The sequence below is a fragment of the Micropterus salmoides genome, unplaced genomic scaffold (assembly GCF_014851395.1).
Source record: "Micropterus salmoides isolate LMB-PRFRI ecotype aquatic unplaced genomic scaffold, ASM1485139v1 Ms_hic_scaffold_13, whole genome shotgun sequence".
NCBI lineage: Eukaryota > Metazoa > Chordata > Actinopteri > Centrarchiformes > Centrarchidae > Micropterus > Micropterus salmoides.
In genome coordinates this window covers 23,757,190-23,784,782 of record NW_024040374.1, presented here as the reverse complement: position 1 = coordinate 23,784,782, position 27,593 = coordinate 23,757,190, and the positions used below count along the sequence as shown (strand labels likewise).

At 43.1% G+C, this 27,593-nt stretch overlaps 1 protein-coding gene across 2 annotated transcripts; it reads left to right on the top strand.

Moving 5' to 3' along the window:
* The first annotated feature begins 756 nt into the window (after nucleotides 1–756).
* LOC119900987 (importin-13-like) lies at nucleotides 757–27,427 on the top strand. 2 transcript variants are annotated; one of them, XM_038716357.1, is made up of 23 exons: nucleotides 758–875; nucleotides 1,302–1,388; nucleotides 6,770–6,895; nucleotides 7,023–7,379; nucleotides 7,857–8,110; nucleotides 11,333–11,473; nucleotides 12,314–12,455; nucleotides 14,550–14,716; nucleotides 15,008–15,128; nucleotides 15,519–15,666; nucleotides 15,836–16,017; nucleotides 16,283–16,309; nucleotides 17,103–17,237; nucleotides 18,791–18,943; nucleotides 19,335–19,415; nucleotides 19,535–19,672; nucleotides 20,685–20,781; nucleotides 22,705–22,757; nucleotides 24,325–24,391; nucleotides 24,545–24,603; nucleotides 24,699–24,788; nucleotides 24,927–25,108; nucleotides 25,203–27,427. In XM_038716357.1, the coding sequence occupies exons 2-23, from the start codon at nucleotides 1,320–1,322 to the stop codon at nucleotides 25,297–25,299; spliced, it is 2,886 nt and encodes a 961-aa protein (XP_038572285.1). In that variant the 5' UTR covers nucleotides 758–875; nucleotides 1,302–1,319; the 3' UTR covers nucleotides 25,300–27,427. The 2 variants fall into 2 exon arrangements, 1 of the variants encoding a protein (XP_038572285.1); XR_005444136.1 differs by lacking the exons at nucleotides 22,705–22,757; nucleotides 24,927–25,108; nucleotides 25,203–27,427 and having other exon boundaries at nucleotides 757–875; nucleotides 24,699–24,781.
* Nucleotides 27,428–27,593: the final 166 nt, after the last annotated feature.

The window sequence follows — 27,593 nt, the reverse complement described above, 5'->3', positions numbered from 1 at the left end:
CTTTAGTAAACTGAGTCTGTAGTTGATTTGTCTCTAAACAGTGTCGCTGTGAGCTGACCAGATGATCATTGTGTTGTTGGCGAAAACCATAAAACGCACATACGCTCTCGGGTGGCAGTTCTGAAACATGCGCACCCTCTCTGTAACGCGTGGTCCTTACCACTCCCGTATTCCAATAGGCTATGTAGGTTTTGATGCTGGTTAAAAGGGTGTAAAGTAAAAAATGAAAAACACTTAATGTTTCGCAAACAGACTGTGTCAGATGTGTGAGCAGCTGGATACAAATAGGAGCTAGTAGCCTACAGACAGCCTGATTTCCCATTCCCATTTTTATAGCTCCACTAGCCCCCCAACCTGGATGGTCCCAGGTTGACAAGTGATACACATGTGGAGGGTTTGTGGGTTTATGGGATACATGACTAACAACAATATTAATTATTTTTTTTTGACTTCAGTTCAGTGCCCCTGGCACCAGCTCAGCTGCATCTTCATAATGTGAGGGTGACATTTCATTGAACTGAGGGGGGGGGGTGCCGCATTCAAATGTTCACATACGAGATGTCCAACGGCATTTGACCGCAATTACTGACAAAACGAAACCGAAACATAAGATAGCAGTTTAAATTAAATGTTTTAATGACAAACTGGGTAGAAACGGCATCTAACATTTTCACTTTTAATAATAAGTTGGTAAGGAAAATAGTTGTGTCTGTAGGCTATGTAGCCTATCTGGTGGCCCTTGAACAGTGACGCTGTGATTACGACATTTCCCACAGTGCTTGAACGTAGCACCAAGCCCTCGGTGGGAGCAGAGGCAGAAAAGCGGCAGGGAGCTGCCAGCATCGTCTCGTCTCATACCGTCGCAGGATAGAAAGGTGTGGAAATCTTGGTCCTCTAGACAGCCTAGAGAGTATACACGGGGACGACATTGTTTTGATAATGCTTTCACACTCTGAAAATGCTAGTTCACATATCTCGCTTGGTTGCCTTTGGCACTAGGGTAGCGTCAAGTTACATGAATTGCTACGTTAGCTAGTTTGGCGTTAGCATAGTGGTGCTAGCCGTTGCTATAGTATTTTCCTATAGTGAAGGTTAGCGTCCGCTAGCCTGCTCCTAAGTTAACAGAGCTAACGTTAGCTTGCCGGTTAGCTTCTCGTGTCTAAATTTGTGATGCCGTCTAGCTAATTTTCACACTCCGATTGCTTCTGTGGAATATTTTGGAAATGGCACTGTCTGTAAAATGAAGTTCGACGGCGGCTGCCAGCTTTTGAATGTGTTGCTCCTCTTTGATCATTTGACAGCTCCTTGTCAGCGGGGATATGGAGACGCCGGGGAGGATAGCAGCCACACCGGACGCCCTGGACTTCACGGTGGAAAACGTAGAGAAGGTGAGTTTTTGAGACCAGTCAGTCATTGTCAGCAACCCTGTCAGCTTATACAGCATCCAGGGTTTGTGGACCAAAGAGAAGCGGTCATGGTTCAGCTCAAGAGGGAGCTTTATCTGCCGTGTAGCCATAATCATTCGTACAGTCTGGAGTGATAATGTTGCTGTGTTTGCATACAGGAGGAGTTTAGCTCACCTGTCCATGTAACATCTGTCCACGCGTCTTTAAATTAGTCTTTAGTCAATGGCTGGAGATCAGAAAGAATGATCAGAAGAGAGATTCAAGAAAATAACAGGTTGGAGCCCGCCAATTCCTGGCCATCTCTGTTATTGTATAATGTCTGGGTCTTGTTTTTGTCTTGGAGCGTGTGTGTGTGTGTGTGTGTGTGTGTGTGTGTGTGTGTGTGTGCGCGCGCGCGTGCTTGGCAGTGTTGACTGTGGCTGCCAGGCTCTGTGATGAATCTCCCTGCTGGGTGGCCACTGATTCGGATGCAAGGTGATGGGGTGGGGAGACAATGGGGAGGAGAGAGAGAGAGGGAGTGAGAAAGGTGCTCCTGTGGAAGAGCAGAGTCAATGTGATGAGATGGGGGGGGGGGGTCGATGTCTGTGACAGTGCCAGTAAAGAAACAGGAGGAGGTTGGCGATGCGACAGAAATGATTAGAGGCAGGTTTGAGGGAGAGAAGCACATTCCTGTGTGTGTGTGTGTGGGGGGGTGATAACTGTGGTTTGTGGTGTAATAAAGGATGTAGGCGAATGACAAACGATAAGGTCCTGTCTTTTTATTCATTTGGTCATGCTTCATGTCTACAGGTGAAGGAACTGGAGGATAGCAAATGCATGAAGGAAATGCCAAACACTAGTACATTGTATGCATACCTATGTAAATGTATAATTAATGTATGTTATGATGCATTAGAGTGTTTTGTTGAAAGTAACTCATACCCAGCCTTGTAGAGGTTTGCATGGAAGTTTTCATTAGATCCAGCTAATCCAGCTACTGTTTATTCGGGTTTTCCGGTATTTGAAGTGTCCCATCTACAATGGAAGTGAAACCTTGCTTGCCTAAATATCTCCAGTGAGCAAAAATAGTGCATGATATTCATAAAAAAAAACAAAAAAAAACAGTCTGAGCCACCTGTTAGATGTACTTTTGGCATTCAGTGATTAATTTGATGATCTGAAAGAGGAGAAGCTTGCAGTGGTTAAATGTTAGTGTAGTGATAAACGGTTTTAAATAAAAAAGTGTAGGAACGTCATCTGTGATGTCACCGCAGTGTATGTTTACACACTGAACTCTGACCTTCAAATGGATTTGTTCGCCCACTTTTTAAGATGCCGGGAAACAGTAGAAAGCAGACACTAAAATACCATGACAAAATGTCATGGTGTTTTATTCTAATTTCTTTCTATTTTCATGGATTTGTACAGTTTAAGGTGCATTTTCAGATCCTGTTAAAGCATTCGTTCTTCTCCCGAGTGGTACAGCGCCAGAAGTAATCTCATTAACTGATGAAACATGACAAACAACATCAAAAGTATAATTTCCCATGAAGGCTATGAGCACTTTTATAATAACTGATGAAATATTGTTTTTCTAAGACTGAGCTATATTTAGAAAGTATATATAGTCTGTTTTGGTGAGTTGATTTATTTTATCTCTAAATTTGTTCTTTCTAGATAATGTGACTATAATTACATATTTGTACTTAATTAGTTAAAGAATCTGCATGATGCTGTTCATTCACTGGAATAACAGGGAGACAATATGTTTCTTTAGAATCTGTGTGTGCACCTAAAAGCATGAAATTAGTGTAGTGATGGGAATAACGGCTCTTTGAAGGGAGCCGGATCTTATGGCTCAGTTTTTTTCTGAAAGCCTCTTTAGGCTCACAAACTTGACTTACTACCACTTCTGCTGGTCACTGCATAAATTAAACTCTTATTTGTAGGAAGAAATAAATATACACGATTCATCAGTTAAAGGTCATCACTAAAAGGTGTAATTTGTTCATTGTCATGCATTCCTTTTTTCGCTGACTGGGCGTGGGAGTGATGGGGATGCGGGGGTGAAATCGGCTCTCGGACGGGAGCCGGCTCCCATCGTTCACTAAAAGGGCCTGCTCAGAGAGCCGACTGGTTCGCGACAGGCACATCGCTAATTAGTATCTGTGTTAGACCACCAACTTAATCCCTTTTAGAAAAATCTGAGAAATGTTGCTTTTACAAGTAAATTAATCATCCTCTACGCCAAACAGTCAGCTAGGGCAGCTTCCCGTAAAATGATGAGAGCAAAACCAGCTGCTAAAAGAGTGAAATGAAAAAGCTGTGCAGAATTGTCACTCTCATACAGTGGGATGGTGTGTGGCAAGTGTGTGCTTGTTGTATACATGGTGCTGGAGATGATGGTTCCTGGCCCAGCATTTGTATGTGTCCAATAGAAAGCTCTTTGTTGAATCTTGGGGCTGGGAACAAAGTACCACATTGTCAGTATCTTTGTGTGTATAATGAATGGGTGCATGCATATACTGCCTTACATTTCCGCTTGACTGTAATTAGCCTTTTCTAGAATCACCATCCACCAAGCAAGTGGATTTTAGAGGAATTTCAGAGTTCTACATTTGCTGTGAAAGAGTGTGCTTTTCGGATTTTTGTCATTCCCTTGGGACAAATCACTACTGTAACACCAGAAAGAAGCACAGTACTGGGTCAGCGTGGCGGACGAGGTCCATTCAGTAGTGCTTAGCTCCCAGGCTCTTGGCTTGTGATGCAGCACTGCCTTTTGGAAACCGTGTTCATGTAAAGTAAGGATGAGAAGTATGTGACAGAAAGTGCAGTCCGGCTGTCCTTTTTTTGGCATTTAAAAGCAGAGGAGATGATTCAGCCTGCCAGCTAACATATTACCATACATAGCAGAGGAATTTGACACTGAGAAATGATGCATCATGTATTGAGCGTTTTGTGGTGGTGGGAGAGGCTAAAAGAGGGATTGTGATGACTTTTACCAATCAGTTATTGACAGAAATATATATATATATAATATATAACACACGTCTTGTAGGTTGAATGATACACACGTCCTAGTGAAAGCTTTTTATTTTTATTTTAGCAGACTGAAGATGGTATCATATATCCATTGACTGACTTCGGTGATCAGTCATCTGTGTTAATTGGTGGAAAAGGAAATCGTTAACTGAAACTGAGCATGTTGTTGAGACACTTGGTGCATGGGTTGTATGTGCTGTTCGTGTGCTGAGATTGTATCACTATTGGCAACGTGGTATTCTTAATTTCTGTCTTGGCTGCGTGCTGTCAACAACCGCCCGCGCACACACTCTCGCAAACTATTCTGCTTTGTTCCCTCATTAATCATCATTCCTCTGCATGCTTCTGGTTCTTGCAGTTATAGCACGGTGTCACGGTGGGTCAGCGGTGCGATGGTGCCTTGTGCGGCACGGCGCCAGCGATGCCCTCCCATCACTGTGATGACTTGCGGTGCAATGCTCTAGTGCACAGATGGCTCGAAAACACACAGAACCTATGGCAGAAAGATGCCGTTACCTGCTGTGTGTGAACACAGTGTGCAAAGACTTGTTCAGTGTGTGTATGTAGTGTAAGCATGTGGGGGGAACAGAGATTTCTGATGTGTTTGTTATATTTGATAATAGAAATCAGGAAAAATGGCTTTTACCTCATTGAATTGCGTCATATTTGCCCTTGATAATTTGTGTAGTATTAGGCATTGTAGCGTTCTTTGTTACCACAGCTCAGGACCTACCTGTAACTTATTCTCCTGAGCATAGCAGTGAGCACACAAGTGTATACCAGCTCCAGTAAATCTGTGGTTATGTGTGAGAGCAGATGGTCTAACTGAGCTGCCTTTTTTGACATCCCTCTGCCCCTTCCTCCTCCTGTTGGAAAGGGACTGCAGAGGAAGCTAACGACCTTTGACAGTGTCTGCCAAGAGAACGCCGTCCTCAGGTGGAGCCAGGTGGTTCAGGCAGGTTGCCACCATCTGTAGATGCAGTTAGTTGCTTTTGTTGCACGTGTTGCTGCGGCTGCAAATAAACACTACTGTTTCTAGGGACGTGCATGTTACAACGACAATTAGTTAGTCCAGATAACTGCTGCTTGATTTCTAGGAGACATTGTTGAGGTAAATGTTAGTGGAGCACAGAAACCTACCAGCGGGGGGGGGGGGGAAGAATCAATGGCACATGCAAACTGTACAAACAATACCTGCTGCACATGCTGTACCTGCACCTTTAGCTGTCTCTCACACACGCATGTACAAATGCCACCTGACTCTCTATTGCGAACCATCATCTCCTCACTCAGCCAGCTGTGTTCAGCTGAGTCTCGTACAGTAAGAGGAGACAGATAATGGCGTTGCAGGTTGGCAGACGGGGACAGAACGCCACCTGAGACTCGGCTCCAGCGCTGTAATACTGTTCCTCTCCGCAGCTGCAAATTGCATCATCATACTCTGTGACCCGCAGTTGTTCCTTTACAGAATTATTCATCCAGCCTTTTTGTTTTTTTGACAGATTTTAGACGAAGACCGAGATCAAGATAGAGAGCTGAGGGATGGGATGAAACTGGATGGACACTTTAGGCTGGAGGGAGGCAAATAGAGAGAGAGAAACGAGATAGAAGAAAGAGGAGAGAATGACTGCTGGTGGAGGAATTGATGTGAGCAGGTTTCAGGGGTAAAGACTGGGATCAGAAGCTCACTGAATAGATTCTTTTTTCCTGTGTTGTTTGTCAGACACTTAGTGCTGGCTGCCAGCAGGTGTGTGTGTGTGTGTGTGTGTGTGTGTGTGTGTGTGAGACAGCGAGGGAGAAAAATAAAACAGGCATTTTTGCAGAGTAGTGCCTACAGTAAACCTCTCTTCTGGCACTGCCAGGATTAGAGGTGTCTGTTTAATTAATGCTCCCTTTTCCCCCCTTCTTTCGTTTCCCTTTCACACACTCATCCTTTATCTCCTTTCTCTTTGGCTCGCTCCTTGTTGTTCCCCCCCTGCACTCAAGTACTCAAATTACTCAGAGCTGTACTTCAGAAAGTGCTGTTTTCAGGTCATTGCTTTCTCTGTTGTTCAGGTTTTCGAGGTAAACTGTCAGCTGTGTGTCTGCGTGTTTGCCTGTTTGTGAGTGAGAAATGATGCTCTTTTCTCAAGGTAGCCAACTCTTACCGGCAAACAAGAGCTCAGAGGACTGTGTTTGTCTTCTCTCAGCTGGTCTATCATCTCTGGCACCCACTAATGTGTGTAGTGTAGTTGCAGCATTTCTCAAATGGACTTTGTTAGTACAAATTTGTTCAGCCATCTACACATTGTATGGATTCTTTTGACCGCTTTCTCGTTTCTTCTCTCTCCTTTTTTTTCTAGGCCCTCCACCAGTTGTACTATGATCCCAACATAGAAAACAAGAATCTGGCCCAGAAATGGCTAATGCAGGCTCAGGTCTCGCCTCAGGCCTGGCAGTTCTGCTGGGCCCTACTGAGCCCAGATAAGGTACAGTGGACACTCACATGGGCACCCAACACACACACACACACACACACACACACACACACACACACACACACACACACACACACACTGAAAAAGCATATTGCTTCATTTGCATCATCTCTCACAGGTGCCAGAGATCCAGTACTTTGGCGCAAGCGCTCTTCACACAAAGATCTCTCGCTACTGGTCAGACATCCCCTCAGACCAGTACGAGTCTCTGAAGACCCAGCTGTTCTCCCAGATTGCCTGCTTCTCCTCCGGCTCCAAGATGGTGCTCACTCGGTTATGCGTGGCTCTGGCCTCTCTGGCGCTCAACACAATGCCTGAGGCCTGGCCCGGCGCAGTGGCAGAGATGGTGCGGGTGTTCCAGGAGGAAGGGGGAGGGGTGGATGGGCGGGCTCGCTGCCTGGCATTGCTGGAGCTGCTCACCGTCCTGCCTGAGGAGTTCCAGACCAGCCGCCTGCCGCAGTACCGAAAGGGACAGGTATGTCTGCAGGTACCACCTTCTCCCACATCTGCAGTAGTGGTCGCCACCTGTTCAATATTCACAGGTTTTCTTTGGATTCATTTGTTCATCAATAGGTAACGAACCTCAATACTTTTTGAGAACTTGAAATGTGAATGCTTTGTTAGATTCGTTGTCCTCTTCATGTATTCTTTAATGGGATATTTCCAGATATATGGTCTAAATCATAATTTGACTTTTCATCATATAGTGGCAAAATAATTGCACAGCTGCTTGCGTTAAAGACATTTAATGGACATTGTTTGAGAAGTTTTGTTTGTTTTAAAAAAACATAAGGTATCAAGAAAGCATCATATTGGTGTCAGTGCCAAAAAACAGATCTTAATGGCACCAGTATAGAAACACTTTAAATGAGCCTACTCATTAAGCAGGGGAACATACCACACATGAGCAATACACTAACGGTCTCAACCCTCATTATCATCCTCCCTCTAGGTCCGGGGTGCCTTGGGCCGGGAGTGGGGGTCAGTGTGTCCCTTACTGCAGCAACTGCTGCGAAGGACAGACAGCCCTGGGGCGGTGAAAGCTCGCGTGCTGCGCTGCTTGTCATCTTGGGTGCTGCTAGATGTGCCCCTCAGCGAGAGCGAAGGCCTGGTGCACGACTGCTTCAGTGCCCTGCCTGATCCAGAGCTCTTCGACACAGCGGTGGAGGCAATAGTCAATGCCATCTCGCAGCCGGACTCCCAAAGGTGTGTACAGCCAGTGTGGAGTGACAACAGCATGCCAACCCCCCCCCCCTTGACATCAAAGCCATGGTTTTGACTGGAGAAATTACACTGGAGGAAAAATGGAGCTGGGAGGGAGGGAGAGGGAGAGAGAAAAGGAAAGATGCATTAGCCAAGTGCAGGAAACGGACAGGGTGGGCACTGGAAGGCATCAGGGAGGGAGGGAGGGAGCTGAAGGAGGGAGGGATTGATACAGGGCAAGGAGAGCGCCATTTCTCGGTTGGCTGATGTTGCTATGGTTACAGAGCTGGGTAGAGATGTCATCGTGCCCTGGTTGATTCAGACATGGCAGGCACCCATTACCCCTCCCCTAGTGAGAGAGGAAGGGAGAGAGAGGGCGGGGGTGACGGGACGACGCAAAGTGAAGAAATGGTGCTAAAAGAAGGAGGAGGGCATGGGGAAGGTGTGAAAGTGTACCATAAAAGACTCTGTCCTCCATACCTCTGCACACCTTCTCTGTGAAGTTGCTGCTGACAAGTCAGTTTAAACACACTGACATTATGCCGAGCAGAAGGTGGGAAGACGATTAATGGCAGTGGAGTTACAGGTAGAACAGCCTCAGCAGGTGGTGCAGGGCTCCTGTAGGATAGAGTATGTTAGTGAGAGATGGGATTCTTCTGATCTTATTTTTAAAAAATTTACTTTTTTTCACATTTATCCATTTTGTTACATCCAGTTTTGACACTAGTGTCTTCCCTGTTTTTCTTGTTTTGTGTCACATAGTATTGATCACAGCCCTGCGTGTTTGCCACTGTGTGTTTGTCAGTGTGACGGCCCCAGAGCCTCCCAGAGGTCTTGACTCTCTCATTAGCGGCGTCTCTCGAGACACGTTTGGCCTCTGTGTTTGTCAGAGCATTGTGTGATTAATGGGTTTATATTTGACTTCCTAGGAGGAAAATGAATGAATCTATTAAAAAACAGGCAATACAGTTATTTCCTCCATCCCCTCTATGAAGTCAGAGCCCACTTTTCTTTCATCTGTACATTTTGCTGTCTTTGTTTATTCTGTCTATTTGATCGTTTCTCCCACTCTACCTCTGTTGCTTTGTGCTCTTCCTTTCCCCTTTCTCTTCTCTCACCATCAGTACTAAGCCCTCCTCCCTGTCTCTTGTTCTCTCCCTCTGTTTAAACACATTACAGTCAACTCATTTGGGGGGATGCTATTGGTCCAGCTGCATCCTGTTGCCAGGCAACCCATTTCCCCTGTCTCGCAGTGTTGCAGTAATTGCTGAGGGGATCAGAGGTGGGGGGATGGGGGGTTAAAGGAGGAGTCAGGAAGGAGGCAGAAAGTGTATAACAGCAGGGCAGGGAGCAGAAGAGGAGTTAGAGGAGATGAGAGGAGACTGCAGCAGATGATCTCAGAGGATCCTCCAGAATATCGTCTCTTATGTGGGAAACATACAAATCCAGTCTGCCTTTTAATCGTATTACATACACACCAAGTCCTTTTTTTCCCTAAGCTTAGAGTGCATGACCTGCATTTGCAAAGAACCTTGTTAAAAATGAATGATCTTCTGAGTGCATGAGTGCATTCTGCCACTCTCTCTCACACACAGAGCCACTCGCTCATAGTAAATTGCAGCTCAACTCTTCTTCTCTGCTCCTTACTCAGGCTGCCAAACACAGAGGATGTAGGCCAATACACACACACACACACACACACACACACACACACACACACACACACACACACACACATACACAGGTAAAGGCTCATTAGATGGAGGCCAGCTTCATACACACCACATCTCAGCAGGGTGGAGCTCTCTCCAGAGTAGGCTGAATCAGTATGGGCTGTTGAGGCTACATCCACACTACTACGTTTTTGTTTAAAAGTGAAAACGATCTCCGTCCACACCAGCGTTTTGGCTGTCCATATTAAAACACCTGAAAATGCACATGGTGGCCGTTCACGTACACTGGGCATGCTCTTGCCAGTGTAAACATGAAGCCGATTGTCTAGTCCGCAGTTGTAGAATATTTAAACGAAAATAGAAAGGACTACAACGGACAAAGAACCACACACAATTTTTTTTACATTGACAGAAAACGAGGTGGAACTGTTACTGAAAGTAACACAGGAGTATAAATTGAGTGCGGCGGCGGAAAACAGACTGGGAGTCGTCGCAAAGTAAACACGACAACATGCACAGCACAAGTGGTTGAGTGTTATTTGCACAGTTCTCTGTGTGGCACTGTAAATTGAATTGCTCTGGTGGTTTGATTGTTGACAAAATAAGCATTTTGAAGATGTCACTTGAGCGTCTGAGAATCGTTTTCACAATTCTTTATGTATTAAATGATGATAATGAACAGATGAATTGATAATGGATACAGTCGTTTCGATCCTCAGAGAAACACTGCAAGTTACATTCGTTTTTCAGCTTGATTTAGTTTATTTTTATTTTCTTGGTGAAGTCGCACAACCATTGTCATTGATGAATATTCATCGACCTGGACCTTTGTCCTTATTGACATTCTCATGAAAGATGAACCACTGCCCGGCATACCACAAAACCTCCCCTGGGACTCACACACGCGTAATATGGTTTACATTCATAGCATTCACACATGCACGTAATCTCCTCTGTGACATTCAGGCACCCGTACACGCACGCCCTTCATCTCCAAATGTCACCCCTTCACTTGCTGTCATTAAAGCTGACGGGAGGATGTTGTCTGATGTTGTCACATGACCAGATCTGTGTTGAAGAGTGCCTCTGAGTGTGTGTACCCATGTGTCCATGTAAGTTTGTATGTGTGTGTGTTTTAGCCAGAGTGAGGGAATTATAGATGGCTGAGACAGCAGGAAGAAGACAGAATGATAACTGACAGCAGCGCAGCTCTGAGCAGGAGCTTTGAATAGATTTTCTGGTTCCCTGGTAGATGTGTGGGTTTTTTAGGGTGGGAGTACTGGATCAGAGGTTGGGGCTGGCTTGAACTGAGATTTGATTTAAAATAAATACTTGTCTTGAGATGGAGCAATAAATACATCAACCTAGCTGTGAGCGGCGTGAGTCAGATTTACATTCACCAGTGGAGGCCTCCTGGCTGTGCATGCTACAGTATGTAGTTCTCACTTGTACAGCACTGTATTGTTTTTTTTTATTTGTTTTCCTTTAACTGGACTCCTAATTGTCAATTCTGGCGTTTCTTTGTCTGTGTTTGTGTGTCCATGGGTTTTAGATATGTGAATACTTTGCTAAAACTGGTTCCTCAAGTGCTGGCCCTTCAGGAGCAGCTCAGAGAGGCTGTTCAGAATGGAGACATGGAGACCTGCCATGGGATCTGCCGTATCGTCGTTACACTGGGAGAAAACCACTCCAGGTATGTGTGTGTTTTTTTCTGTAGGCCTCTATCAATGTGAAGATTTTATAGTATCTAGTAATGGCGACCCGAATAGTCGAAGATTTGATGATTCTATAGGCAGATTCTGATTCGATCTTCACAGCTGTGTTATGAAACAAGGATCATACCATTTTGGCTAATTGGGGGTGCACAATGTCAGATTTTACGTAAAACTACCTGTTTTCTCCAATTAAGTTGATATATAGCCTATTCTGATATAAATATCTACATATAATGCTGTTAATAAACATGTGAAAGGAAAGAAGCTTTTAATAACTTTTTTGTGTGTGAAAAAAATGTATAATTGTAACCCTAACCTTTAAGGTAGGGGGTGTCAGTGCACATGTGTGGCATAGCGTGTGTGTCTGTGTGGCAGAAGAGGGAGAGAGTGTTGTGCGTGAACTTTGCTGGTCGTTTGGATGATTCATCACCATTAATGAACCACACAAAGAATATCACATAGTTTTTAACCAGTGGGCTACTTGGATTAGACCTGCAAGGAACCGTGACGTGTGTGCAATTGTCGGCGAGTTGGCGGGCATGCACAACTCTGCACAAGACTGGTGAATGGCAGGCGAGCAGAGCAGAGAGAATAGGGTCAACAAAAAGCCTCAGTTTAGCTGGAAATGTGCAGCGACTAATGAAAAGAGACTGCAGTTCTGCAGCTTCTCAAGATTAAAGCGGAGCTTCCGTGTGTAACAACATGGGAGACACAGAGGGAGAAAGTCGCTCGTTAACTGTGTACCACAACTGCACCGGTCAGCTGCCAGATCACACCTTCTCTTTCTTTCTGTCCCCTTGGCCCACCTCTCTCTCTAGGACTCTGCTGGAGCAGGTGGACCACTGGCAGAGCTTCCTGGCTTTGGTCAACATGATCATGTTTTGTACAGGCATCCCCGGCCACTACCCGGTCAATGAGACCACCAGCTCGCTCACACTCACCTTCTGGTATACATTACAAGTAAGGAATGTCAGAATCTGATCCAGTCTAATGTTAAAGTGATGTCATGGTAGTTTGACAAATAAAGGGTACTGTATTTTTTTCTTAATGGCCTTTCCACAAAATAAGCTTTAATCATTGTAGTCTGGCAAGGCTTGTTAGGCACATGCTTGAAACAGTAATTTTTAGACAGACAAGATAGACTGCTCACTCAATTTGACAACTTGTCTAAAGCCATTTGCTTTTTGTCTTCTTCCTTATCCAACATAATTGATTTCTTGGTTTGTGCAAGCATGCAATGCATAGTTTCATATTAGATCATTGATAGTGAGGTCATTTCCTCAGTGATAAATGAATGATAAATAGTATAAAATGTGAAATACAGTGGGTATAGAAAGTATTCAGACCCCTTTAAATTTTTCACTCTTTGTTTCATTGCAGCCATTTTCCAAAAATCCAAAAAGTTCATTTTATTTCTCAGTAATGTACACTCAGCACCCCATCTTGACAGAAAAAAACAGAAATGTAGAAATTTTTGCAAATGTATTAAGAGAAAAACTGAAATATCACATGGTCATAAGTATTCAGACCCTTTGCTCAGTATTTAGTAGAAGCACCCTTTTGATCTAATACAGCCATGAGTCGTTTTGGGAAACAAGTTTTTCACATCTGGATTTGGGTATCCTCTGCCATTCCTCCTTGCAGATCCTCTCCAGTTCTGTCAGGTTGGATGGTAAACGTTGGTGGACAGCCATTTTCAGGTCTCTCCAGAGATGCTCAATTGGGTTTAAGTCAGGGCTCTGGCTGGGCCATTCAAGAACAGCCACGGAGTTGTTGTGAAGCCACTCATTCGTTATTTTAGCGGTGTGCTTAGGGTCATTGTCTTGTTGGAAGGTAAACCTTCGGCCCAGTCTGAGGTCCAGAGCACTCTGGAAAAGGTTTTCGTCCAGGATATCCCTGTACTTGGCCGCGTTCATCTTTCCCTCGATTGCAACCAGTCGTCCTGTCCCTGCAGCTGAAAAACACCCCCACAGCATGATGCTGCCACCACCATGCTTCACTGTTGAGACTGTATTGGACAGGTGATGAGCAGTGCCTGGTTTTCTCCACACATACCGCTTAGAATTAAGGCCAAAAAGTTCTATCTTGGTCTCATCAGACCAGAGGATCTTATTTATCACCATCTTGGAGTCCTTCAGGTGTTTTTTAGCAAACTCCATGCGGGCTTTCATGTGTCTTGCACTGAGGAGAGGCTTCCGTCGGGCCACTCTGCCATAAAGCCCCGACTGGTGGATTGCTGCAGTGATGGTTGACTTGCTACAACTTTCTCCCATCTCTCGACTGCATCTCTGGAGCTCAGCCACAGTGACCTTTGGGTTCTTCTTTACCTCTCTCACCAAGGCTCTTCTCCCCCGATAGCTCAGTTTGGCCGGACGGCCAGCTCTAGGAAGGGTTCTGGTCGTCCCAAACGTCTTCCATTTGAGGATTATGGAGGCCACTGTGCTCTTAGGAACCTTAAGTGCAGCAGAAATTTTTTTGTAACCTTGGCCAGATCTGTGCCTTGCCACAATTCTGTCTCTGAGCTCTTCAGGCAGTTCCTTTGACCTCATGATTCTCATTTGCTCTGACATGCACTGTGAGCTGTAAGGTCTTATATAGACAGGTGTGTGGCTTTCCTAATCAAGTCCAATCAGTATAATCAAACACAGCTGGACTCAAATGAAGGTGTAGAACCATCTCAAGGATGATCAGAAGAAATAGACAGCACCTGAGTTAAATATGAGTGTCACGGCAAAGGGTCTGAATACTTATGACCATGTGATATTTCAGTTTTTCTTTTTTAATAAATTTGCAAAAATTTCTACATTTCTGTTTTTTTCTGTCAAGATGGGGTGCTGAGTGTACATTACTGAGAAATAAAATGAACTTTTTGGATTTTTGGAAAATGGCTGCAATGAAACAAAGAGTGAAAAATTTAAAGGGGTCTGAATACTTTCCGTACCCACTGTATACTTGGGTTAACAGCCTGTGTGAGCTGTAAGTGATGCTTTTGCAATAATAATTTTATGGTCACGCACAAAAAAAATGTTTTTCCCCTCCTTACTCCATCCTCAGGATGAAATAATGTCATTCGAGTCGGATAAGCAGACGGTGTATCTGCAGGTCTACAGGCCGGTGTATTTCCAGCTGGTGGATGTTCTGCTACACAAAGCCCAGTTCCCCTCCGACCAGGAGTATGCATCCTGGTCCTCAGATGAGAAAGAGCAATTTAGGATCTATAGGTGTGTGTGTGTGTGTGTGTGTGTGTGTGTGTACATTTGTAAGCCTGACCCTGTTTTTGTGTATGTTACATGCAGATTTCTCCTGCGTGTGTGTGTTTCGGTGACAGTCTAAGTGTTTCAGAAATGACTTGCTGACAGGATGATTGGTCAGCGTATGAGTGTGCTTTTCTCTAATAGACTCACTGGACTGACGAGTGAAAGGCTAAAACCTGTCTGACAGACACATGAACACATAAGGGTTTCAACACTGCGTGCCCTTAAAATGTCTTTTTGTGCATGTCTGTCCTTCAGGGTGGATATCTCAGACACACTCATGTACGTGTATGAGATGCTGGGAGCAGAGCTGCTGAGTAACCTGTATGATAAACTAGGGAGACTGTTGACTAATGCAGAGCAGCCCACATCATGGCAGGTGGGTGAGACACACACAGACGAGCAAAGAGAATATGTGAACTATTTTCTGTTTGGTTGAGTGTTGCACAGAAGCCAGTACTGAAAATGTGTCATACCCGATTTAATAAACCAGTTGTTTTTTTTTAAGACCAGTAATTTGTTTTCTATTATTATACTTATGTTGGTGTGCATGAAATCCACATTCTTAAATCAAAATAAACCTCAAGATAAAGAAGATTCAAAAGTACATATATAAGTTATGTAAATGTACAGGATTTAAACTATTGGAAGCATTTTTCATGATGATTTGGGTTGTTTTCACTTTCCATGGTCATCTTTTTAACTCAAACCTTAGGGTTTTGTCATCGCTGAAATGTAATTTTATCATCACTGTGTTCTCTTCCTCCAGCACACAGAAGCATTACTATACGGCTTCCAGTCCATCGCAGAAACGATAGATGTGAATTACTCTGACGTCATCCCAGGCCTGATAGGACTCATCCCCAGAATCAGCATCAACAACGTCCAGCTAGCAGACACAGTGATGTTCACTATAGGTGAGACAAGTTTCATGGGTGCATTAAAAGGACCATGTTCTAAAATTTCCAACCCATTTGAGTGTAATTTATAGACAACACTGGTACAAACAGGGAGTGTTTGAGTCTTATAACTTGAACTTATAACATTGTTCTCATTCAGCATCTGAACTGGTTAATCTCCCACCAGGTGCGTTGGCTGAATGGTTGGCAGACCACCCAGTGATGCTCAGCAGTGTCTTGCCCTTGGTGCTACAGGCTTTGGGGAACCCAGACCTTTCTGTTTCTTCTGTCTCTACACTGAAGAAAATTTGTAGGGAGTGCAAATATGACCTGCCACCCTACGCAACCAACATAGTAGCTGTCTCTCAGGTATGCGTACACATGCATTACCTCTTTTTTTTATGCTATTGCATTTTCTACCCAGTTGATCCAGTACAAGAGCCAATAAGGATCTTTTGTCTTGCTTTTAACAGCTAAGATGCTGCACACTTATGTGATGTTCCCGCTTTCCAGAAATAGCATTTACTCTTTGAAATCACTTCAGTTGTCTACTTTTTATTGCTAAATTCAGTAGTTTTTGTTTTGCTTTCCAAAAGAATTCAACCGTCACTCTGACTTTCTCTTTTCTCTCAAGGAGGTGCTTATAAAGCAGATCCACAAGGTCAGTGTGTGCTCGCTCACATTCACTTTCTCTTTTTGCTTTACCTTTCAGTTCAGAAGTGGCATTTAAAGCAACATTATGTAAGATTTGTTTTTTTTATTGTTATCGTTGTCTTAAATAAGGACAGCTGTACACACACATTTGTAATGACAAACATCAAACAAGCGCGACAACATAAGACACAGCAAGCCAGCTAATAAGTTATTACTTACTAATCCAACAGAAATAAAGCCAGCTCGGCATCTGTTTTTGCGTCCTTTCAGCTCTTTTATCTCATGCCAACAAGTTAAAAGCCTGTCTGATGTTTACCCTTGTCCGGCCTCTTGCTCGGTCACACTCTCTTTTTCTCTTTCTCTCGTCCTTCAACAATGTCGTCATCTTATCTTTTTGCGGCCTCTGCCATGATATCCATATTGAGAATACGGAGCTAGCTTCTTATAGCTAGCTTTCTGAAGGGTGTTGTTGGTGTGACATGTGGTGCCGCAAAGCTTTAAACCGTAGATTTCCTGCCTGGGATTTCACTACATAGTGCTATACCAGACGCTCCGTGACAGAGAATGACAAAGACGCCATTCGCTCTGTTACAAGTCAAAATGATTTTAAAATCTGTTATTTTAAGATAAAATTACTACATAATGTTGCTTTAATTAAGAAACTGAATGAATTGCGTAACGTGTTTGTAGCCTGTAGTCTGAGACTGAAGATCTCTTTCTAATACTTTTAAATGACTCTTAAATGGAAGCTCACTGCTCACTTGAACTGAAGCTAAACCTGCGATCATCTGTTCTTCCAGACAAGTCAGTGTATGTGGCTGATGCAGGCTCTCGGCTTCCTGCTCTCCGCCCTCCCTGTGGAAGACATCTTAAGAAACCTTCACTCTCTCATCACCCCCTACATTCAGCAACTGGAGAAGCTGGCGGACGAGACGGTGTGTACGCAGACCAACATTTAACAGTATACACACACACACACACAAAGGGCAGGCACAGTTGGACTCTGGCCAATAGGAACAGGCCTTGTGTCTGTGTGGTGTCACTGCAGTGGAACATTTCTCTGCGGGACCAGATTGGATTTGACCCTGCACCGTTGGCTAGTGACTCACATGGAAGTAGCAGAGACACACTTTCTCTCACTCGTGCAAAAACGCACGCACATACCAAGAGAGAAGGCACATTGAGAAAGTGAAAAAAAGTGCCTTCACAGACACACTTACAGTAGTGCATGCATACAGTCGTGCAAAAAGAAAATTCTTTACCGTGTTTAAATGTCACGTCTAATAGAGCCGGGAGTGTCAGACTGTCACGCTGGAAGATGCAAAAGTGGAGCTGCTATTATCTAAAAATACAGTTTGATATCTACTGTATGCGGAACAAAGTAGAATCTCTTCTGATCCCTTGTTCTACTCTCAGTAAAGACCTTGGGTGGGGTGACTAGAGATGTCGGCTTAGATGAAGCTTTTCATTTCTCTCTGTGTGTCTGTCTCTGTCCCTGCCCCCCCACCCTTCACATAACACACACATTGTCTCATCCCTCCTCTCCGACTCCCCCCACCCCCCCCGTTGTTATTTTCCTTCTAGCTTGTCGATGTATCGGCATTACATCAGACTAGGAAATCAGGTGCCATGTCTGGAGCCAGACAAATAGTGGCACCTAGTGGGGAGACCTTCAGGTTACATTACGTCAGGGGTGAATGACCATGATGTCTGGTGGCAAACGCTGAGGGAGTTGTTCAGATTTGGCCTCAAGGATAATGTGCATTGTGACCTCTCTGTTCTTGTTGTAGGGTGACCGTTGTACAGTAAAAGCATCAACATTGTGAGGAGAGGTTGATGTTGAAGGAGAGATGAGGTGTGGCTGTAAGAGTCCTCTTCGTAGTCCTTTGGCTCTATTGCATCACCATGGAGACAGAGCAGTGATTAAACGCTGCCAGTGAAACCCTAATTAATAAAATTACCTGGGGGAGGGGTGTGTGCGCACTGATGCGTGGTATTAGAACAAGCTATTATCTTCTTTCTGTCACATTGCTGAAATTGCCCAGCTTTTTATTCAGTTTTTTAAACTAGAAGTGAGATTAAATATTATTTATCTAACAATTATTTTGTTGATTAATTATTAACAGTAAGCTGCTTAATTTGTTTCTAACCAACTGAAAAACCCAAAGAATTCAATGTAACTGGCTAAATGAATCAAATGATGTGTCAACTAATGTGATTGATTTATATTTCAGTTTATTGATTTAGATTGAGTTTTATTTGATTTAGTTGTAGGTATTCCATCCATCCATTTTCAAAACTGTTTTTCTTGTTCAGGAGTAACACTTTGGGAGCATGTTTAGCTTTTATGGGTTGTTTGTCTTAAATATTTTAGCAGTTATTTTTCAAGGCAGCACCATGCACTAAAATAACCACATGGGCAGTGGGGTTAGTTTGCATAGTAGCAAATTCCTAAATAAAATCTGTTTTTCTTTGTTTCTTCTTTCAGCCTAATCCCTCCAATAAATTGGCAATCATCCACATCTTGGGGCTGCTGTCCAACCTCTTCACTACACTCGACATCAGCAAGCAGGACGATGAGTCAGCGGACGGCTCAGCACCACCTGTCAAAACAGCCCCACCTCCTCCCGGCCCAAACCCAGTCAGTTACCACACACTATCATCATTGTCAGTGGGGTTGGGTGTTTGGAACAAATACACTGACTGAATCAATGGATAATAGATATTGGCCAGTACAAATATACAGTATGTTAAGGCTTTGTAATACGGTGCACTGCAGTTTGGTAGAAATGCAGTGGGGCACATAATGCTCGCAGCAACATGAGCTCCTCTCCCGGTGAGGGTAGCCAACAGGAAATCTTTGACCTATCACTCAACCATAGTCATTAGTAATTCTGCTCATAGGCATGCACCCATGTGTAAATGCTAATGTGTAATGCTACTGATTGTTTAGGAATTTCTATTCTTTTTTTTCTTTTTTTTTCTTTTTTTCTTTTTTTTTTTTTTAAATGAAGTGAATCTGTGTTTTTCAGGTGGTGGTGGTTTTGCAACAAGTATTTGCTCTCATACAGACTGTACTCAGCAAGTGGCTCAACGACTCACAGGTTGTAGAGGTGAGTGATCGACATGTGTGGCCGGCCACATATTGTCAGACCTCTGCGTTTCAAGAAATCAGCCCACATGATCATATATGATGACATTTCAGTATAGCTGATCTCGTGTTGTCCCCCAGGCGGTGTGCGCTATCTTTGAGAAGTCAGTGAAGACTCTGCTCCATGACTTTGCTCCCATGGTGTCTCAGCTAAGCGAGATGCTTGGGCAGATGTACAGTACGATTCCCCAGGCCTCAGCCCTTGACCTCACACGACAGGTACACAATCATTCACGTGCACAAACGCACATTATTATTTTTCTTTTAATACTTTGTGCTTGCATGCAGAGGGGTTTTAGAGATTTGTCAGAAATGGCTGTGTATGAGCTAATCAGCTATGCACCAATGAGCCCAAGGTTAAGGAGGATAAAGTATTAGTTTATGTTCACAGTTAAAATATATATTCATGACTATATTCAAACTTAAGCATCATTTGTGTGACCACATAAACTAAAAGTCATGACTTTTACAGTTATGTTTCACCTTTTGTCATAATTTTTGTTAATAACATTGACTGAGATATTTTTACACCCAGGTGATATTATTTTAACCATTCTAATAACAATTTTCTAATCAAGCTATAAAAATAAATTTTGCATTATCTAATCACTGTAAGGATCCCTCACTGTCTTGGGGTATAAGCATTTAGGGGAAGTGACCTGTAGTATGTTTACATGTACCTACGCAGTCTTTTTTTTTTTTTTTTTTTTTTTTTATCTTTCTGTTGGAACAAAGTTGTTTTTTTCTTTTAAATCTCCTGTAAAAAACACATGTTGTTTCTTTAATCCCTTACCCTTAAATAACGGCGAGAAATCTAATTTCTTGAACATTTGTCCAATAAATGTTTTTTACATGTACACGTGGATCATAGCGGTGGATCTCCAAGAAGTTCAACTGGAACTGATAATGACACAAAAATATATAAGGCTGTTTCCATAGCAACAGTAGGTTATTTGTAAAATTCAGACACATTTGCACACTAAGAGAAAACAAGCGTTCTCACTACAGAACGTGTTTCCAAAATGCTACAACTTAAAAAAGAAAAATTGAAAACAGACTAACACCATATTATATTACTAATGCGCCCTAATCGTACAGCTGTATGTAAACACAGGTTTTATAATAATCAGGTTTCGGCAGTGCATGTAAAGACATCCCGTTTTGCTTCCAATAACCTGGTTTCTTGTGTGCAAGAAAACAGTGTGTCTGATGTGAAGTCCTGCTGTTTCAGATGGTGCATATCTTTGCCAGCGAGACAGACCACTTCCCACCCATCAAGGCTCTGTTCGAGCTGGTTACCTCGGTAACACTGTCCATCTTTCAGCAAGGTAGGGGGTCCAGCGGGGGGGCGGGTCTGTGAAATGTGTCTGTTCGAATCAGTGGTAGACCTTTTTGAATATTTCTATCGTATCTGATTTCACAGGGTCAGAGGAAAAGTTGGAAACAAATCTGGTAAAAGAAATTGTTAAAAATGATTTCTAAATTACTTTAATATATATTCAGGGTATGTGAAGACTGATGTGCTGTTGCATTAGACAATAAAACAGCGCAGCCTGGGGGCATCACACAGGAAAATTATGAAAGGTTAGAGGTCATAGTTGTAAATGTTTGCTCTGATTATTCATTAATGCAAATGAAACCACAAAGTGACCTGTCTGCTCGAGTTGTGTTGAAGTCTCAAATCATTTTATTAATGCAGACTTCTGTTTCCACTGATCATTGATTATATCATTTTAAGACTGATAAAAATGGTTTGCTTTAAACTTGTGCAATCAACATGTTGTAGTGTTTTCTATATTTATTAGCCCAGTATTTGCTTATTTAATTTTATTATTAATTTATTTGAATTTACTGTTTCTGTGTTTGGGCTGCAAGAAAATAGCTTTCATTTTGTAAAGTTTTCAAAGTTGGTCATAGGTTTGTTTATGTGTGTGACCTTGGGGCCAGATTTAGGTTCATAACGTAAGAGGACATGAATGAGATGATATCATTTCATCCACTATACTCTGGTTAGGCTACTTGTACCAGCTCTCTCTGCCACTCCCCTTCCCTTTGTGTTGTCCCTTTTTTCCTCTCCCCTTTTCCTGCTTTGACTGGTTAAGTAATGGCTGCCTCTCCTCCTGCCTCTAAACTCTTTCTTTTCTGAGCAGGTGCCTTTCAGTAGACAGTATCATTACAGGATACAGTCACAGCACAGAGACTAGTAGCTTATTCAGCTGGCTGACCTATAACATAGCAGGGCGGGCCAGCTCAATATGGCTGTAGCCACTGCTGTGCTAGGATTAGAGTCGGGCTCTCCATCCCAGCCCTCTGAATAAGCCCTGTATTCTCTCCAGCGGTTGTGTGTGGATGAGGGCTGGAGGGGGGTATTGAGCAGGAAACTTGTTTGGAGTCTGGGAACAGCTAAAGCTGGGCGCTTACTACAGACATTTGTTCTGTTTCATTACAAGTTTGCTGTTGGAGTCCTTCCAACATCAATCTTGAGCCATCGGAGAAAACCACGTTTGAAAGTCAGGAATCTCGATGTGGATTCATCAGTCCAGAAGCTTGTACAGGAAATGTGTGTTTAATTGTGCATCATTTGCAATCTGTCATATTTTAAAAGGTCTTGTAGTCTGTGTCCAGCATAATGGAGGTAGTGCTATCTGAACCTATCTTGATCTTTGAGTGTGATTCATACTGATGGCGATGGGTTCACCTTTGAAGCAAAGGGGATGTTACTGACCAGCTCTGAATGGACCCTTTACAGAAACCTCCTCCCCTGAGGCACTTGTTTGAATCTGCGAGGAAATTTGTTGCTTGTTGTTGGATCACGTAGATGCCAGCCGTGCCTTTTGGGAAGGAGGGGGAAAAATGAGGGTCCATTCAGGTTTGGTGCCTTTTTTCCTCCAAACTGTAACAGTAACAGAGGTGCCTCCTGGGTTCCCACTCCAAACCCACTTTTGTTTCGTTAGGTTTGTTCTTTTTCTCTCGTTACTTCTTTCTTTTTTTTCTCTCCAAACAGACCCATGTCTTTGTCTTCTGCCTGTTTTTCTGTTTTTGGTTGGTCTGTTCTTCCAAGACTCTGCCAAAGCTTCATAAGCCCCCCCCCCCCTCTCCCCTTCGTTCCTTACTCACGTGTGAATTATTTCAATGAAATATTTTTGAGTTCTCTTTTATTTCCACATGACTGTTGAATCTATTCAGTTGCTGTTTGTATATTATTCTTATTCTCTTATGATTTCTTAAGTTTCATCTTTATTATATTTTAGGACCCAGGGATCATCCTGATATTGTTGATTCATTTATGCAACTCCAAGCTCAGGTGTGTTTTTGGTTTCTTATTTCATTCACTTTGGGTTTCTATCTCTCTTTCTCTCTTTTTCTAATTTCTCCCTGTTTCTCTGTCTTCTCCCTCTGTACCTCTTTCTGTTCTTTGTTACTGGGCCCTAAGGCGTCCCATCTCACGGGCGAGGCGGTGGAATGAAACATGAGGGGGAATGTTTGAAACTGAGACGTTGGTCTCTCCTCAAACGCTTTTGATTCTAACAGTCACCTCACCACACGGAGAGCTCGTGTAGGGTTTTATTTTACCTGCAGAGACCCTCTAAATATGTCTGATGTGTTATTATAGTATTTGAAGCAGTGATAACACACCAGTCCTTATCTTCTATTCCGCAATCTCTGATGTGGAAGGAAGGGTGTTATGATGATCGTCAAACTCTAAGAAATCATTTTTATATCAAAATACTGTGTAAGCATGCTGTTAGGTGAAGACCTTGTGTTTCCACAGTCTTCTCAGTAGACAAGGTAGATTTTTTTAAAGAGTTGCTAGATGATCTTTTATTGATTTTGAAAAGATTTCATGAACCTAAGATGTCAGGACGTTCTTATGGCTCACAGAAATAATCATATTAAAGGATTATGCTGCTCAACAGGCTGCTTAGAAAATAGTAAAAAGCAGCGCTTTTATGTGGACATATTATGCATGAAAATCCACTATTTTAAGCACATACATTTTTGCTAAATCTATTCCCTTTTTTTCTGTAAAGTCAACATCAGGGCCCATTTGCTCCTTGGAAAAACATCAGCACACTCAGCACTTTAGATGAAATATTTTAGTTGATGCGGCGCTCTTGGGAAGATGATGTAACGCGTCGGCATCAGCGTTGTGGTCCCAGGTGACTGGTTAGTCTCCGAGCCCAGTCCTCCTCTGAAGTCATTCCAGCCCACAGCCAATCAAAGCCCAAATGAATTAATATTCAACTAATATTAATCAGTTCAGACAAATTGGCTGATGGCTCTTCTGTTTTATATTTTTGTCTTCCGTCTTCATTCTTCTTCCTTTGTTTTCTATCTATGGATAGATCTGACCTTCATCTCTCTCCCTCTCCCTCTCTCCTCTCCTCCATCCTAAATGAGTTCATTATTGCCAGATGAGTTGTATTTCTCTTTATCTGCACATGTTAATTACTTACACACTTCTGTTGCATATTCAATCCAGTCAACCAAAAACAAGGAAAAGTAATGTTTCAAATATAATTGATTTCAAGAAACAAAACCATCATTGCCTTTAGTTTGACTTAAGTTTCCAATGATTTCAAAGTTTGATTTTTTGCAATTTGTTTGTTATACCTGCTGAGTTCTGCATTGGAGCATCTCTGTATGAGTTTGGATATAGTTTTTCCTAAACAGACGGAGAGAGTACTATAGCCTGGTAGGCAGATCTGTTCTCAGTCCTGTGTTGCTGTCAGATCCGGCTACCAGGCTGAGCGGGTATTGTTGATAGCAGTATTTTGAAGGAGCTTATGCAGTGGAATGTGGTGAAGCAGTACCGATTGGGTCGGGCCGACAGAAACATGCTCTGTTTAACGCCTTTATCTGCCTCTTAGGCCCTCAAACGGAAGCCCGATTTGTTCTTGTCTGAGAGTCTTGACGTGAAAGCAGTGTTCCATTGTGGTAAGTTTGCACATAGTTTACATAAACACACACTGTTCTGGGTGTTTCGTTACAGTTCCTGTGAAATATGTGCCTTTCAGTACAGAGTACAAACTGTAAATGTTTGACACCATCCTCCAGTAGTTTATTTATGTTTCTGACTCCCTCTTCCAGGAGTTCTGTCACTCAAATTTCCCGAGGCTCCGACAGTCAAGTCAACGTGCTTGTTCTTTGTGAGTGAATACACACACGCAACGTGCAAGAATTGCATGTTTATAAATGAGTCATTTGGCTTTAAATGTTCTGATTCTCTCTCTTTCTGCCGTAGACTGAACTTTTACCCCACTGCTCAGATGTGCCTCCATTAGCCAGAGTGGTGCAGGAAGACGGCAAGCTGTTGATCCAGGCCGTGCTGGAGGTGAGAAGCACCGCGTTACACATTTACATGTCGCACCACCTAAAACGTTTTATCATTTCACTGATGCAGAGTTGTCACACATCAAACTTTTGTCCGTCTTATTGTAATTACCTCCCTGTTGTCGAATTTTTCCCACAGGGCATCGGGGGCGGGGCATCTCGGAGTCTGATGGACCAGTTTGCAGAGGTGCTTTTCTCTCTTAACAAGCACTGCTTTTCTCTGCTGGCTGTTTGGTTGAAGGAGGCACTGCAGCCTCCTGGGTTCCCGTCATCGCGGGTCACAATTGAACAGAAAGACAACTTCTCCCAGCAGATACTCAGGTAACCCTGCCGGACATTGGTCTTATTCAGTTGGTCAACCACATGCTTTTTCATCATATTTAATCATTTTATGTATTTGTCCTCTGTCGTGCAGAGAACGAGTGAACAAGAGGAGGGTGAAGGACATAGTGAAGGAGTTCACACTACTGTGCAGAGGGCTGCACGGTACAGAGTACGCCGCTGAATACTGAAACTCTATCCTTGAACTCTCACCTAACCGTGACCTCTGCCCTCAGCGCAAAACAGCTGGATGCCACAACAATACACTTCTCACAAACCCCATCAGTGAAGAAATCATGAAATGATTGTAATGATAACCCGCCCCGCCACAGGACAAGACATGGAACTCTTCCAGCATAGACCTGCCATCGGATTAATGGACAAACATTAAATCCCCGGTGGTTTCAGGGAGGCCGTCCTCTCTGCTCCAATATTGTTTTTCTGTTTGTTTGTTTCTCTATCTCTCTCCCCTTATTTAAAGGACTTTTCTTTGGAAGAGCTTCGAGCAGCACTCCCGGCATGCTGCCTCACGCCGCCTCCTATCTCTGTCTTGTTCTGCCTTTCTAGATCCTCCCGTGGTTCCTAGGTTGTTTCCTGGTGATTAGCATCCATATGAAATGGTAGTGGTATCGTACGTAGCTACTTGACATTATTTTTCAGAATAAATCAAATTAATTATATAAATGTATATGTATACACATATAGAAAGATGGTGGTTGTCAGTCCTGCTGCTGCTAACGGGAAGAGAGAAGGACCAATGTCGGGGGGGGGTTCTGCAGGAGAAATTACATAAATACAATAATATTTGTAACATACCCCAGTGCTCTCTGCATTTGCCAAATTATCAAGACATGTTTTGTGAATTTGTCCCTTCTTTTTGTTATATATGCCTTTTTTGTGGGTGTGAGTGGATAAGGAAAGCTGAAAAACACACAACTGGACTAAAAAACTGTCTCTTACCAAGCCCTCTGTGTACAGGGCTGTACCTCATGTACATACGGTCCCACTGCAGTCTCCTTGGGTTGCAGAGAGTGGTTTTAAATGAATTGGTCCCTTAGGTAAAGCAGGACTGTCTAGAGAATTGGCTGAAGGGGGGGGGGAGGAATTATAGTAGCTGGCAGTGAGAAGGAGGCACAAGATGAAACTGAGAAGGGAATTGATTGTTTGGAGGGATTAATAATCCCGATGATGGACTGCTTAGTCACTGTAATCGTGCAAAAATATTAATCAAGTTGTGCATATTAACAGTTATTGCTGAACACTTCTGTGTATTTGAGTGTGCGCGCGTGTTCATATCAGTATGTATGAGAGGGGTGTGTGCGTGCGTGTGCGTGTGTGTGTGCGTGCGCGCAGATGTATCTTTTTCCACTCGTTCAGTGCACTTATATTGGACCTACAGTACACATCCATATCTTCCTCCTATCGTTTAAACAAAGAGCCCATTCATTTCTTCATGCCGCACTCATTGAGACTACTCTTTTCTTAAAGACTGACCAGGCACGTCCAGTATTTCACCTCTGCTGCTCACCGGCAATCACACACATCTGTTAGACATCCTTATCATCTGGAATGACCAGCCAGTGATAACCACCAGACTCATCTATCTACCCGTTATTGACACCAACTACTGCTCCTAACAAAATGCTTGTGAACAAGCTACCCAAACCCATTTTCATCCATCTGGGTCACTGCCTTGGAGAGGAACAAGAAGGATTAGAGAGTTCAGTAACAAAATGCAAGACCTCTGAGAAAGTTATTCAGCAAGAATGAACGCCAACATTCTGTGCTCATCCATTACGCCAGAGACATTATTGGTGAAGTGATGTGATGGCTGTAAAATACACTGTCTAGTGAATCTGCAGGACCACTTGACATCTAACAACACTCAGCATTGAAATGTACTTTGTGGTCTCTGATAAACTTTATCTCAGTCTAATCCTTCTGTCTTATCCGAGGTGCCTGCAGACATGTAGCATGTATGTGTTTTTTGGGGGGGGGGGGGGTCATGTTCAGGGTTCAACAAACATATTCAGTGTGTGAGACACTGCAGAAAGACGTGTTTTTAGACTGAGACCCGATGCAGGAATCTGCTCTGGAGTGAACTGTCCTGCCTCGGGCCTGATTTGAATGGTGAATGATTGGATGTCCAACACTGATCCTCGCTCTGTGTAGTGGTCTCATTTTGAAGTGGGAAAATTGAAACAATGTTTGTCACAGTTTATAGAAAGAGTAGTAGGTGGATGAGGAGAGGGAGGTATGAAATGTACATTGTTTTTTTTGTACCTTGGCTTTAATTTATTAAATATATCTAAGACTGCAGCTCCTGACTCTTCTATGTGTGTGGGAGTAGTTTTGTTCTTCCATCAAAGGCACACCGTCTGCAAATCCTACAGGTATTTTTTCCAACATCTTTGAGACAATTAACACTACAATTAGAAATGTAGATGAAGATTCAAGTAGAAACAAGTAAGAAAAATATTTTTAA